The sequence below is a fragment of the Solea senegalensis genome, linkage group LG12 (genome assembly GCF_019176455.1).
Source record: "Solea senegalensis isolate Sse05_10M linkage group LG12, IFAPA_SoseM_1, whole genome shotgun sequence".
In the NCBI taxonomy this organism is placed as follows: Eukaryota; Metazoa; Chordata; class Actinopteri; order Pleuronectiformes; family Soleidae; genus Solea; species Solea senegalensis.
In genome coordinates, this window is record NC_058032.1 from 24,639,304 (window position 1) to 24,654,409 (window position 15,106).

The 15,106-nt window shown below is 41.9% G+C and overlaps 1 protein-coding gene across 5 annotated transcripts in view; it reads right to left on the reverse strand.

Moving 5' to 3' along the window:
- The window catches only part of glra1 (glycine receptor, alpha 1), a 95,036-nt gene that overhangs the window by 58,655 nt on the left and 21,275 nt on the right, over window positions 1-15,106 (reverse strand). For 3 of the 5 annotated variants that reach the window (XM_044040503.1, XM_044040502.1, XM_044040499.1), the window contains exon 2: window positions 11,440-11,564. In XM_044040503.1, coding sequence (XP_043896438.1) covers window positions 11,440-11,564 — 125 coding nt within the window. Of the gene's footprint in view, window positions 1-11,146; window positions 11,159-11,439; window positions 11,565-15,106 lie in introns of all 5 variants that reach the window. The other 2 variants (XM_044040500.1, XM_044040498.1) reach the window with 1 other exon arrangement.

The window sequence follows — 15,106 nt, forward strand, 5'->3', positions numbered from 1 at the left end:
TAATAATTTTGGCCTCAACTGTATGTCACAGTTCCCGCCCTCAAACAATAGAGCTCTGGTGGCTGACAATACGCAACTAAGCGCCATTTTGGCAGGAAACGACGCTGTTTACATCCATAGACATATATATATAACCAGACAATATGTCAGGCAACTCGTTTCTGCAGCAGCTGTTTTCAGCCTCACCGCAAGAAGCTTTGCATCATAAAATGTGACATCCCGATTTGTTCGCGATTCTGTGAACAAATCTTTTTAATCCACTGATCCTAATGATTCAATGATTCAGTTACACCCAAAACAAACTGCTTTACAAGTCACTAGCTTGCGTGTTTGTTTCACGTAGAAAACCAAGGCACGGCAGTTTCACGCAGCCGTGCTACGATGACTTGAGGAGGAACTATGAAATCATGGAAAACAACGCGACTGACACTAAACCGAGAAGAGTCGAGCAGAGCTAGAACTGTATAATGGAAAAACAATAACAGGCTACACTTAAGCTTCTTCTCCACTACTATACCAAAAACAACTTTGGACCCAGGTGAGACTTCATAATACTATTTTGCATCCACACTAAATCTAATATGAAAACATAACCATTTAGTTTCACTGGGCAGGTCAACGTGTGCCAGTGTAAACAGGAAGCAGATTTTCTCAGCTAAAGTTCTTAGCTTAGGCTTTAAAAGTCTCTGTCCATCCAGTCAATCAAGTTTTCTATGGAACTTTCAACGTAACTACACTGTCTTATATAACAAAAAATGACCTTTGACAAAATACAACAAACACATCCCACACCTTCCGTCAATCAGAGCTCCGCCCACAACACAGGAATTTGCTGTTTGACGTAGAACTATACTAATATTCTTGGACGCTTTTGCAGATGTTGACTTTAGAACATCTCGGCTTACCAGAAAGAGTGCAACTGCTTTATTGGAAACCAAGAAGAGACCATGTTTGTAGACAATTGTTGGAATCACATGACCACACACACAAGCGTCCGATAACCTTTGAATGAAACCCTCACGTAAACGGTCAAACACTGTGCGGCTCATTCTGAGACACCTGATGTCTGTGTTGATAACAATCACAGCTGAGCCATTTGGCTGCACGAGTGCAATTCTGATCGAGTCGAGAAATGTCACTAAGCACGGCCGTTGATTTCCATCAAATTCAACACGACTTCATTCTCCTCATACGGGAGTTTCCCTTCCGCCGCTCAAACTTGTTGATTGATGTCCTATTCTTTGCTTCCGAAACGGCACTGAACTGAGTAAACCGGACCCGGCCTGCTTTGCTGTACTTGACAACTGCCACTGTGAGGGATGGCGACTGCGCTGAGCACAAGTCTGGGAGCGATATTGTAATCTGTCATTGTCAGCAAGAGTGAGGGGGGGACGGGGCGAACCATGCTTCTGAGATAGATGGAAAGTATTCGTCGCGACCATGAACTGTTGTCGACAGGTGACTTTAACTCCATAATCTGCCTGAATCCATGAAAGGCATTTTTTTTTCCTGCCTCCTCTGCGCTCTGCAATCTCTCCGTGTCAGTGCTAAGCCTGGGTTTAGCCCCCGCGGCCAGGCAGCCTGTCGACATCCCAGCCCCTGATCCTGGCATTAAAACCGCAGTAGCTTTTGTTTTTGGGCTTCTCTTCGCTCTTTTCTCTTTTTTTTTGGCAGCAGGGATCTCATAATGCCAGTTAATTACTCGCACTGAGCAGAATCAATTCTCCTGGATTTGTGAGCGGAGGTGTAAAAAAACAACACGAGATCAAAATATCCAGACGTTGTGATGGAAAACAAGTGGGTTTTTTTTGATGAGTACCGGGGTTTTCCGCTCTCTGCCGTACTCCCATGGCTGCGTGCATCAGCTGCCGCAATTCCAGAAAGTTCCACAGCAGCAAACACTTTAGCGGCAACCCACTCCATCAGGTCGCTTACGCCAACACGTCGGGCTTTAACCGTTTTTCCCTCTCTCAAGCTGGTAATTAGAGGTGTGATGGGTTTCTAGGGGGAAGACTGAATGGCCTTTTATAAAGCCGTAATCCCTTCCTTATAAACTTATTAGCCACGGACCGGTGGACTGCAGAGGCAGGAAGACGGAGTAATGAAGCCGTCGACTGTTTTTTACACATTAACCTTGCATCGCCTCGAGCTGCAGGGGATCCCGTGTTTCTGCAATCTTGAGATTGAGAAGAAACTATCGTAATGATGCAAGATATTAATCGTAAACTGTGGTGGGACTTTGTTAATTTTCACAGCAATTAGCAGATGTGGTGATTTCTGGTGCAGCTCTCGATGAAACAAGAGATTTTCAATCTCCTCTACTCCTCCAGCCCGAGCCCCGCTCTGAGCCCGGCTCGATTGCTCTCATACAACTGGCTGCCTTTCGCCATTATCCCGTTCAATATTCCTCTCTCCGCTGCCCTTGCTGTTCCGCCTCCTCTCGCTAGACGTGGAAGCGTGATCAATATTTCTGTCATAACTCCCGGGAGAGAGTCACCTCTGAGACGACATTAAAATTCCCCGCTCCCTAGCAATACATTCCTCCATCCAAATTCCCTGGCTTGTAAAAGATGGGGCCATTAACCTGAATACTAAAAGAGCCAGAGGACCTTCCCTCAGTGGCGAGGATGCCCACTCTCCCTCTGCTGGTTTTTCTGTGTTTGCATCATTGTAGGAAGCAGTCGAGGGAGGAGGACAGTGCGGGGGTTACTGTTTACGACTCTTAGCTGCTTCTATGTGTCTGCTTTGATGGATTCATCCTCAAGAACAAGGCACAAGGATGCAGAAGTTAACAAAAATCCAACCAAATTAGCAAGAACACGAGGTGATCTTGCTACCAACTCAACCCTAGAAGCATTTATCCTGTTAAACGTCTGAACATTTAGGGTATTTAAAGCAGCAGAAGTCACTTCTGGAACTTTCCGTTGGGGCCTCTTGACATTTTCTGTCAAACTCAAATTGTCTTGCTTCACTTTTCGTTGTGTAGCTGTGGCTTCCACGAGTCCTAAACATAAAACAATCACTTCCCATGTGCAGCAAAGGGATGTTGCCTGGTGACACAAGGGGAAAACTCCTCTGCTACACAGAGAATTGATGCTTGAACAACGTCACGTATACTCCTCTATCCAAATCCCCTGGCTTGTAAAAGATAGGGCCATTACCCAGAATACTAAAAGAGCCAGAGGACCTTCCCTCGGGGCGAGGATGCCCACCCTCCCTCTGCTGGTTTTCTGTGTTTGCATCCTTGTAGGAAGTAGTCTATGTGTCTGCTTTGATATATTCATCCTTAAGAACAAGGCACAAGGATGCAGATGTTAACAAAAATCCAACCTCGCCCTCCCTGTGGAATTCTGAGTTAGCAAGAACACTAGGTGATCTTGCATCAACCCTAATCCTAGAAGCATTTACCCTGTTAAACGTCTGAACATTCAGGTTTTTTACAGCAGCAGAACTCAGTTCTGGAACTTTTTGTTGGGGCCTCTTGACAATTGCTGTCAAAATGGAATTGACAGGGATGTTGCCAGGTGACACAAGGGGAAGAATTCTCTGCTATACAGTGAATTGATGCTTGAAAGCATCAGGTATATACTCATCCATTCAAATCCCACAGCTTTTAAAAGATAGGGCTGTTACCGAGAATACTAAAAGAGCCAGAGGACCTTCCCTCGGGGCAAGGATGCCCACCCTCCCTCTGCTGGTTTTTCTGTGTTTGCATCCTTGTAGGACGTAGTCGAGGGAGGAGGACGGTGTGGGTGTTACAGTTTACGCCTCTTAGCGGCTTCTTGGTGTCTGCTGCAAAATGTAAAAAATAAAAATAGCAGCGCTCAGTCCCAGTGGGAACTGTGTTAGCATCAGAATGCCGGCACTAAGCTAGTGGAAAACATCCTGTGCAGTGTGAAATCCTGGATTGCACTTTTTCCCATCTGCAGTTTCTCTAAAACCTCCTGGTGTAAGCAAATCCCTGCAACTTGTTTAGCCGTTTTGCAAGGCAACCTTCCCCCACCCATTCATTTTTTCTCCACCCTGCAGCCATCCCTCCATCCCACACTCATTACCTTATGCCCATTAATCCCATTAAGTAGCCATTAGACAAGTGCTGATAACAACAAATGAACGTCAAGCCCCGACAGCTAATAACTACAGTCCCACCTCGACACATTCAACCTCTGCAAGGAGAAAGGAGGTGCAGAGAAGCCGCGGAAGGTATAGAACAGTGTCGTATAGAACTGTGACGCATTCTGGTGTAAGTAATAGACTGTGGAGGGAGAGAAAGAGGAGAGAGTGGAGGAAAAGGAGACAACTAAACATGAAAATGTGCCGCTGCAACATATGTCACACATTTAGGAGAGGCAAAGTGACGCAGTTATGGATTCTCAAAGGGTTTTTTTCTATTTTTGTTTTTCCACTGATCATCACAGGGATTTGAGAGCAGAGAGAAGGACGGGAGCTCTGCCAAAGCTCGACCGCGGGAGCAGCGTGAAATAAAAGGATTGCCTCTGATCCGAGGCAACGACTGTGGATGTTCAAGAGAGCTGAAAATGAAACGCTGCTGACACGGACACGCACACCACCCCCAATGTACGCCGAGTCTGGGGTCCCTGATTCATTCAAGGTCCTTTCACTGATTCCAGAAGAATGTTACAGATGACCCCGAAAAACAATAATCAATAGTATTGGAAAAAGCAAAATCCGATACGATCCGTTAACCCTGAATATCAGTGCTTCAAAAGCACAAACAACTTGTTTTAGAGAGAGATGTCCTCCACCACAAACCGAGAACGACATTCATTCATTCATCATCTACTGCTTTATCCTCCACATGAAGGTCACAGGGACCACTGGAGCCAATCCCAGCTGACACAGAGCAAAAGACGGGGGTTGCACCCTGGACGAGTCACCATTTACCCTCACATTCACCCTAACAATCAGTAAAGAGGATTGGGGATTGCACACCGTACACTGTATATGGAAAAAAATCCAGTTTCCTTGCTTCAATCAACCCAAAAGGAGGAATATATTGAATAGCCACAAGGGGGCAACTTTGAATATTCTCTATAGGAAAACGTCCATACTTCTCACTTTATAATCTCGTTTCTCTGATCAGTTCATCAAAGTTTGTCTTCAAAATTCATCTTTTCTCTTTGGCTGTCGTCTTGTGCCGTGTATGATTTTATGTTTTTTTCAAATGTTAGCCATCTTACTGTACGGCACTTTGGTTAAATATGTTGTTTTAAAGGTGCTTTACATTGGATTTACATTACATTACATAATTACATTGGATTGAAGTGAAAATACATAAAGTACTACACGTGTAAATGGTCCATGTCCAATAAGACCCTGCAATATCGGAGTTCAGATTCTGCTTCCAACTTTTTGCCACTCACACGCGACCTGATTGCTTCCTGTACTCTGGTTTTCATGAGTCATTAAAGTGTAACTTAAACCCCTTAAAGCACATTTTTCATGTGTAAAGCAGTGTATATGTGTTTCTTGTTAATGCTATTTGTTGATTGAGGTGCAAATCTTTACAGTTCAGTGTAAAAGTATTGAAATTGTAAATAAAGAATAAATAGATAAAAATCTACTGCCCTCTCTGGTCAAACACCAGCTACTGCGTACAAATTTTGCCATTGGCTTTCTTACCTCCTCTCTATGAACCAGACTCCTCCCCCCCTTTATAAAGATTCTTTTTCTTACAATGACATCATTTATTTTATGAGGTTTTGACATAATTAACCTTATATGTGAAGTCCATCGCCACGTTCTTACTCTTTTAATATATATATATATATATATATATATATATATATGTATATATATAATTGTCTTTGCTCCTGTGCCTCATCTTATCATCTTGTCATTAATTAATCTGACTGCGCTTCAGTGTTGCCTTTTTCATTCCAATCCATCATATTTTTATTGTTGTTATTATTATTATTATTATTATCATTATTATTATTATTATTGCTGTTCTGTGCTTTTTCTGTGAATAAAATGTTGGTTTTTTATATATATAAAAAAAGGGGAAGCAATCGATAGCCTGGCTCATATTAGCTTGAGCATAAAAGCAGAAGCTGAACTCACAGCCATCGGCCTCGCTGCCTCTCAGCCTGAGTGATGAGGAAGGACAAGGTTATGGCGGAGAGGGAGAGGGGAGTCACAGCTGTAGTCTGTGCCATTCATCAAGTGTGCACACACACTAACACACACACGAAACACCTTCCCCTCAGTGATTCTCTCACTCTGAGCCTCCCTGTCTCATTTTTTTCATCTGTACACGACCATGTGACCGGTCATTACCAGAGCTGGAAAGACCCACTGTCCACTCCTCTCCTCTCCTCGACTCGATACTGTATTGGATCTGCTCGGTGAGCTTCACCGCCGCCTGCACACCTGGTCATCCAGGTCAAAGGAGTCTAATTTGTTTCACGAATCAGTGGAATCAGGAGAAACAAGCCTCAAATACAGACGAGGCCTTGGAGGTGGGGGAGGAATGAGGGGAGGAGGGAGGTCAGTGGAGAGGGGGAGGATGGATGGATGGTGCGATCGCTGTACTAATGACCTTGTCTTTCAGCAGTGAAAATGGATATTTAAGGGGATGCAGGAGGTAGATGGCCGAGTAAAAACACCAATGATGGTAAAGTGGACGGGATTAAAAAACTAGAAAAGATGAATGGTCAATAAAAGAAAAGATTCAAGGAGAGGCAGAAATGATTATAGAAAGGAATGTCGTGGATTATAAATGGTTTGTCCTAAATGTGTCACAGTGTTTGCTCTGCTCTGCCTCCGATGGAAGAACCTGCTAAATCAATTGGAAGATTTTTTGTGGACCCCCAGTCATGATCAGTGTAATTTCCTTTCATGCCAGCACATTCGTAGCTTCGGGCTAATCTCACTCATCTTCCTCTCTCTGTGTGTCTTTTTTCCACCTCTGCCCTCCATCCATCCATCCACGGCTGCTGCCGCGTAGCCACATTAGCAGGACAGAGGCGAATTTGATTTGATTTGAGTGCGTGTGCAGGTTGTCGAGGTGGAATAACAATAATGAGAAAAAGTAAAAATCCCATAAAAAACACACACATCCCCACATTCTGACAGGTTTTCCTTTAATTTCTACAGGTCCAAACATTCCACAGGCAGCTCTGGAATTCAGTCTCCATGTTCTACAACATGGCCATGACACTGAACTTTTTATATTTTACTTAAAATTGTTCATAATCCCATATTTAGTTATTGTAAATTCGGAAATAATGGCGCTTGACAAGAAGCTAGCTATCAAGTGACGATAGCAGCTTTTTCTACAACAAAATAAAAGCACAGAACATTGATCTAGTTTAATCTAATTTGTCCAGAATCAGTTTTTAAGCTCTTATCAAACTTAGAAAGAATAGCAGTGCTTGCATAATGTCTCCTAGCAATGTAACAAACTTGTCAAAAAGCTACCAAGCTAATTAGCTAGTTGGTGAGGTTAGCAGCTTTTAGTTTTAATGTCAGACTTTAGCAGGAAAAGAAACGTCATGAATTTCCTCTGTGTAGTTCATTTAAAAACTAAATAGAAGCACTAGCTATGTTCACTAAAGGAACAATGATGTTTAAATGTGAGCAGAATAATTTCAGTGCTATTTAAATATAAGGTCTACTCAGTTAATAACAAGCTAACACTCTTGTCAGGTAGCTAACTAGCTAGCGAGTGTTTCCCTCTGTTTATGTTAGCATGTGTTGACATTTAAAGGCAGCATTTGACAAACTAGCTAGCAACACTATTTTGCTGATGCTAGAATGTTAGAAACTTTGAATCATGGGAGAAAACTGTACATTTGTATTATTTGTTCTTTAGTAGTTTGGTAGTAGTAGTTGTACTTTAGTAATTTATTTCACTCACTGACTAGGCTAGTACATCAATAAAGAGGCTTGCTCAAATTGCAAAAAACAATCAATCACAAATCAATTTAAAATTATGGTTAAAAAGGTTATGGTTTGTTTTGTCCGATCTATTTTCACTTGTTCATTCACCCATCATGTGTATCGTCCTTAATAATGATGAAAAACAATCTATTCTCAATGGTTGTACCGACCTGGTTTATAAACTACACGAGAGTTCCAGAACACAACAGATTCACAAGGGTCCAACAATAATGTGGATTATTTTTTAATGACCGTCCTTTACAAAACCACATTAAATGATACCAAAAAACATGGTACATTCTTGCATCTAGCCACTACTACTTTACTGTTATTAATACAGCTGTGTTTTATGTTACTATGTTACATTTTTGGATCTTGATCACATTTTCTGAGGACACTCCCGAGCACTTTATTACTCTATTATTATGATTCTTATTATTATAATAATAACTGCTACCATAGCAATCCTTCATTCTGGCGCTGCACTAGCGACTGCTCATGCTGTGCAAGTCGGCTTCACTGTTCTGTGCCTTTTATTAAGAGGCAGAGCTGTCAAGCTGTTTATTTCAAGGGTGTGATTAATGCAGCGATGTCATTAGCTGGTAGGCACACACACACACACACACACACACACAGAATAAGGCAAAAAACTGCATGAATGAGCAACTTGGAGAACTAACGCAATAGCACTCTGTCGACCTGACAGTCTGCAAATTCACATCATCCCTGTCTGCTAACAATGACACCATTAGCTGAGCTTGTTACATAAGAGATGTCCTCGTCCTCCTCAACACGGATCTTCATCACAAATTCACTCTTTCAAACAAAGACATTAAAGTCAAATTCCCCCGTGTTCAGAGAAAAAATGACGGCGTCAGAACATCATACGGACGATTCCCATTATCCTCTGCCCGTCTAATAAACTACCAGAGAGAACTTTCATCTGCAGTCAACTTTTTTTATTACATCACCATTAGAGGAATGGAAGAAAACATAAAAGCCATAAAGTCAAATAACTGTCCCGTCAGCCTGTTTAAATCCTGATTTGTAAAGGTCAGTGCAGCGCTCGACTCATTTAATCACACCGGTTGCCAACCAGAACTGAGACGAGATCAATTTTTCAAAAAGTAAAATTGGAAATGTTCTCCAAAAAAAAAAAATGGAAACAAACAAACTCCTGGCATTTCAGGAAGGACGAGCAGTAGCTGCTGCTGTTTTTTTTTGCAGCCACAGCAGGTTTAATAATAAACCCAGTCACGGTAAAACCCCCTTCAGTCCCTCCCAGTCCAGTCTACCATGAGTTGAGATCCCCGCCCCGTTTAATGCATCTTTCCACCGTGGCCTCAAAAGAAGAGGAAACAACATTGACAAACACGAGCTGACGAGCTGTCTACTTTGTTGACCTGTGTGTTTGGTGTACAAAATATTACCACGCCTTTTAAAGACGAAGGGCAGATGCAAACCAGTTTCGACCCCCAGGTCCCACGGTTATTAAAGTGCAGGCAGCAGTTGATGCCAATCAGTAACAAGATTAAAATACACCATCCCTCCAGGTTTCATCAGTCCCAATGGTGGAGGTTCACAGTTTTGTACGACCACTGTGACTTCTGACGCTCATTGATGCCAAAATCAGACCAGCAGTGAATCAAAAGCACGGAAAAAAAGTGCAACAAATTTAGCCAATTATAAGATTTGGTACGTTTCTAATTTGTAATTACACCTAAAGATCTCCATTTTTGAACTCAAATATTCTCTCACTGCTCTGACTTTGATAAAACGTAGAGGGAATTTACGTGTACCTCTTACTACTGATTGCAAAAAGAAACATTCATTTCCAAAGCCACAGGAATCTAAAAACTAAACAGTGTATTTAGCAGGAAATGCAGTTCTATGTACTGCAGTAGCTACTAAAAAATAAATCTATCATTATATTACAAGGGTACCAATATTTTGTACACTCAGAAAACACAAATGACCTAAATTATGTGGCAGTTAATTAAAAACTTAGTAGTATTTAAATATATAGTTCAGGACTTTGAAGTGTGGTCACATGAGGTCAGTGCTGACATAAACACCACCAGTGCACTGTTGAACCAGAGATTTGGAAGCTCATTCTTACTAAAGAAGCATCGCGGCAAAAGGAGACACCATGAAAAACCGATAATAGCCACTGAGCAAAAGGCCGCCTGATTATGTCTGCACTGTCTTACGAATGTGTTTGGCGCTTTATTTTGCCATTTGATGGCGTTTTCTGGCAGGAAACTCAAGTTCCGTAAACCTTTTGTACACCGCGTGGTCCTCCACACACCAAACCCCATAGAGAAAATCAGTAATTCTACCACCACAGCACGCAGGAGTGGTCGATCCACTGCTGCCTCCCTCAGTAAGTTCAAATGTGTTATTTTGAGAATTCTGTGTTTGAAATCCTTTGATCGGATTCACCTCAGTGACAAAAACTTATCAAAGAAGGCAGCAGTAGACCAGCGTCTCCTGTGTCCCAGTGAGCTAAAAATGACTGTTGTCTCTATGGGCTTTGGTGCAGGAGAGTGATCGGTTTACAAACTTTAGCTTCTGGTTGGAAAGGAGTTCTCTAACAGCAAAATAAAGCTGACGCAGGTTTTATTCAGTGAGGTTTTTTGTTAAGTGGCTAAAATTAGTTTTCCCTTTGTGTCCCCCCTCCCCCGCTGACTATGACTCAGCATGTCATGCAACGACACGTCAAAAAAAACAGAACTATCTCTTTAACATGCAAGTAGACATTTCATTTAGCAGTCACGTTGAGAAACAACGTGGATTCCAGTCGTGTTTCCGTGACTGTTGGTTTTTGCTCTTTACTGAAAAGGGAGGGAGGGGTTGCCCCCAGGTCTTAAATGTCCAAAACTGTTTGATGCAGGAACCTATGACATGTGTCTTTATGCGGGCTTCCATTCAGGGAAAGGTCACTAAATGTTAAATTATCATCATCATCATCATCATCATCACTGTGAAGCCATATTTAGCAGCACGCTCGTGGGAGAGAGGCACATTACCTTGACCACCAAAACAAGCATTCAGGTTACTGCGTGGATACCAAGGAATGTAGCCAACTAGCACCATGACAGCTAAAATATTCTCTTATTTACATTCTGATTGGGGAGCTAAAAGTGCAGGCATAGGGTTATGTAAATTAAAATGGGGAGTCTTGGAGGGATCGAACACCTGAAATAGCCTTATTCTAATTCTTTAGCATTGGCAGAATTACCTTTGTTGAACACTGCAAAGGACAAATGAAAGAGATTGACAGATTGAGAACAACCAAGAATCATTGTTGAGGTTAAATACACAGTTATCTCACTTTAAAAATGTGCTTTTTCTTCGTTTTCGCTGAGCGAAACGAATGAATACAAACCTCTCACCATTGGAAATCTCGGCTAAACGCTTCAAACAGGCATTTAGTGAAGGTAATGAAAATGCAGAACTTGACACGTTACCAGGTGGGATTTCATTTGGCTACATTCCCGTCTGATCCGACTGAGTCTCGGTGGCGACGCCTACCTTTGAAATTCGGTCGGATCCTGGCGTCGTAACCCGACACTTTGCCCATAAGTTTGTCCAGGAACTCGGAGGGCGGCATCGGCGTCGTGGCTTTCCTCGCCGCAGCTTCTTTCGACGCCGCCAAGCTGCGGGGGAAAAAAGAGAGAAAAGTGCGCTCGGTCAGAGTAAAGTACAAAGACGGCGGTGATGTATGAACGGCTGCAGTCGGACTGTAATGAGGAAGAAAAATTTTGACAGGCAGAAAGATGGATGTGAGATTAGACTCTAGTCATAATATATCACTTTTCTTTTGTACGAGTTGTTGAGTTTCACATCAGAGGCAATTCATCATTCTGCAACAGAAGCCTGGCACTGGGAGAAACACCAGAGAGTAAATGGAAGAACGGGTCAAAGATCACAGTTGCCTGGTGATAGACTTATCGTTTATAGCGGAAGTACAAAGTACTGATGGGAAAAGTGAGACACCTGAAAACAACAGCACCAAAACCCTTTAAATGTACATTAACATTGCTATGAAATCTGAACCGGAGACGCTGAAAGTCACAAAACCACTGAAACAACAAAGTCCAACCAGCAAAGTCACGGAACTTTAAAACTCATTCACCCTTGTGTCACACTTCACACCGATGAAACTCTACAGTCCAATTCAATCAGGCCTTTACCGCAAAGTCCCTTACTGGATTCACCACCTCAACCGGATCTGCACCAAAATTTATCTGGCTCTTTCCAGACCTAGAGACTTTATTTTGAGCAGGAACGAGCAAGTCCATGTCCGCCATAATTTGTGAGCGAGACTTCTGGTTTGGTGTTACCTTTACTTGGGCAGCCCATAGACTAGCGGAAAGGGAACCTGTCTTGTGACCGGTCCCTGCCAGGTCAAGAGCTGGGGTAACCCTGAGAAAGGTGCCCAATCACCATTGCTTAAAGTTATATTTTTATTAATCGCCTTAGGGAAAGTATTCCTCTGCATTTGACCCATCCTAGAATTAGGAGCAGTGGGCTGCCACACTGAGTAGCGCCCGGGGAGCATTGGGGGTTGGGTACCTTGCTCAAGGGTACCCCAGCCCTTTTTGGCCAGGTGGGGATTTGAACCTGCGACCCTTTGGTCAAGAGGATACTTTAATTAACCCCAGCCACAGCCCTTCCAAGTGCTGGTCCCATCCATACACTTCCCTTTCTCTGGCCACATCATTCAGCTCTGACTGGGGGATCCCTAGTCCAGTGAGGCGTTATCTCTCTACCTAGTCCTTGGTCTGCCCCTAGGTCTGCTCCCAGTTGGAGGCGCCCTGGTGGTATCCTGACCAGGTGCCCGAACCACCTTAACTGGATCCTCCTCAGCCTTCCTGGGAGCAGCGGCTGTACTCCCGGATGCCTGCGCTTCTCAACCCATCTCTAAGGGAGACCCCAGCCACACTGCTGAGAATACCCATTCCGACTGCTCTCCCGGTGACTTTGTTCTTTCGGTCTTAGTCCCGGTGTAACAGACCAGATAATCCTCAGTCCAAAATAAACCCGCGTATAGTGGAGTCTTTTATTTTTACTGATTGTGGCTTTCATAGTTGAAGTAATAAAAGTCTATGTGTTCTGTTACACCGGTACCAAGATAAAATGGGAGAGTTGGGTCAGGAAGGGCTTCTGTTGTAAAAATTGAACAATTAACTACTGTAAACTGTTCTAGCAGTTAAACCATCGTATTCTGCACGATGCAATAGTTTATTGTTCTCACAATGTAATGTATTGTTTTGATAAAAAAAACACATCTCCTTATAATTATATATTACATATTAAGTATATAATTATATGTTAAAATAATACTCAAAAATTCTCAATCCTTTATTTCACATTATTCTTGGAGGTTATCCCAGCATGCACTTGGCAGGAGACAGGCCCCGCCCCCACACTGAGGCTTCAAGTGAGATTAATTTATCCTCATTTACTGGTAATTCCATTAACTTTTTTTTTCTTTCTTTAATCTAATTAGATTAAAAACTGAATAATTAAAAGTGAACTTTTACAGTCTGTGCTGACTGGAGTTTAATGCATTAGTGGTTATTACATACACACACACACACACACACGTCTGGTCTTGAGGTGGTCGTTCAGTGCAATGCTCTAATTCACTTAAGCGTTGCCGTGTCGTGCCGAGTGCAACATTGATTTTACAATACAGCCGTGGTATTTGCACTGTTGACTTCTTTACCTTTATTAAGCCCATCATGCTCATTACATCCTCTCTGCATAATGTCAGGATCCCCACGGCGACCTTTAGTCCACACACACACGGTGGGAGTCAATAACACACACACACACACACACACACACTGAAGGGAAAACAAATAAAATACATAAATAAGAAGGAAAAATAATTGACACATGTCAATGTCTGCTCGATGCGCGACCGGACTCATTTGACTTCTGTTGTTTGTTAAATTGGAGACAAAGGTGCAGAGAAATGAATAAATGGCCGTGTTTAGGTTTTTTTTTTCAAGGCAATCGCTTAATCAGTTAATTAATTAATCTTTATTTATATGACGTCATTAAGGAAAATAACAAAAACCATCTCAACTAACAAATAATATATATAAAATAATATGTGTATATTTATATATATATATATATATATATATATATATATATATATATATATATATATATATATATTTATAGACCTCTTATAATTAAATGATTAATTGAATTAAGATTACATTTTCCACTTTATCTTGTCGAAATTAATAAAACGCTCCAGCAACAAACTCCAGAGAGAAAATCAGAGATTTCAGCTGACAGAGACACAGGAGACAAAGTCTTCACAAAGGACTTTCCATAGTTTTTAAGTTTCCTCAACCTGACAACTTTACTTCTACATGTTAATAAATCACACGTGTCTCTTTTTTTAGTCTTGCCCTTGAAACGTTGAAGATTGTCCTTGACTTACAAGAAGGACGTCACATGAAAACGTGTCCAAAAATATTCACGACCTTCCAAACGTCTCCTTTGAAACCAGCGATGACTTCCCAAACAAAGTCTCATGTCTTATCTTCCAAAAACATTGTCTCCTTGTAAAAACACTGGGGCTTAAATCTTATAATTTCATCCATTTTACAGATCAATCATTTATTCAGAAGAAATACCTGTAATAATATAGTCATAATAATAAATACCCTTTTGCTGGGTGACCCAGATCAGAAAGAGGAGTTACAGCGAGGACTGAGCTGACCCGTGGTCTCACAGTCGTCCCGCATCAGCAGCCACTTTGACTGCCCTTTGTAGTTGATTACATCATTTCCTGCTTCGCCTGGAGGAAGAACATGGACAGTCGAGTGATCCGGGCTATAAATGAACTGCTGGACTGAACCGTTTCATCTGACTCCAGCTTTACAATCATGTTTGTACCAAAACAAAACATAGGGGAAACCTCAAAAGCACTTAAAGGCGTTTTTTCTATGACCAATGCAGATATTTTTGGGAAACTGAGGGAGCTGATGGTTGATAATTAGGTCAAGTCAACAAACCAGGGTTTGACCAAAATACTAGCAATACTATAAAACTATAAAATAGTAAAATTCTAAAATGGTAAAAATCTAGTTAGATGAAGACGAAAGAGAAGAAGTACGTCTTTAAAAGTGATTTCAAATGTTCAATAGTTGGGACAGATTTTATTTCAGTG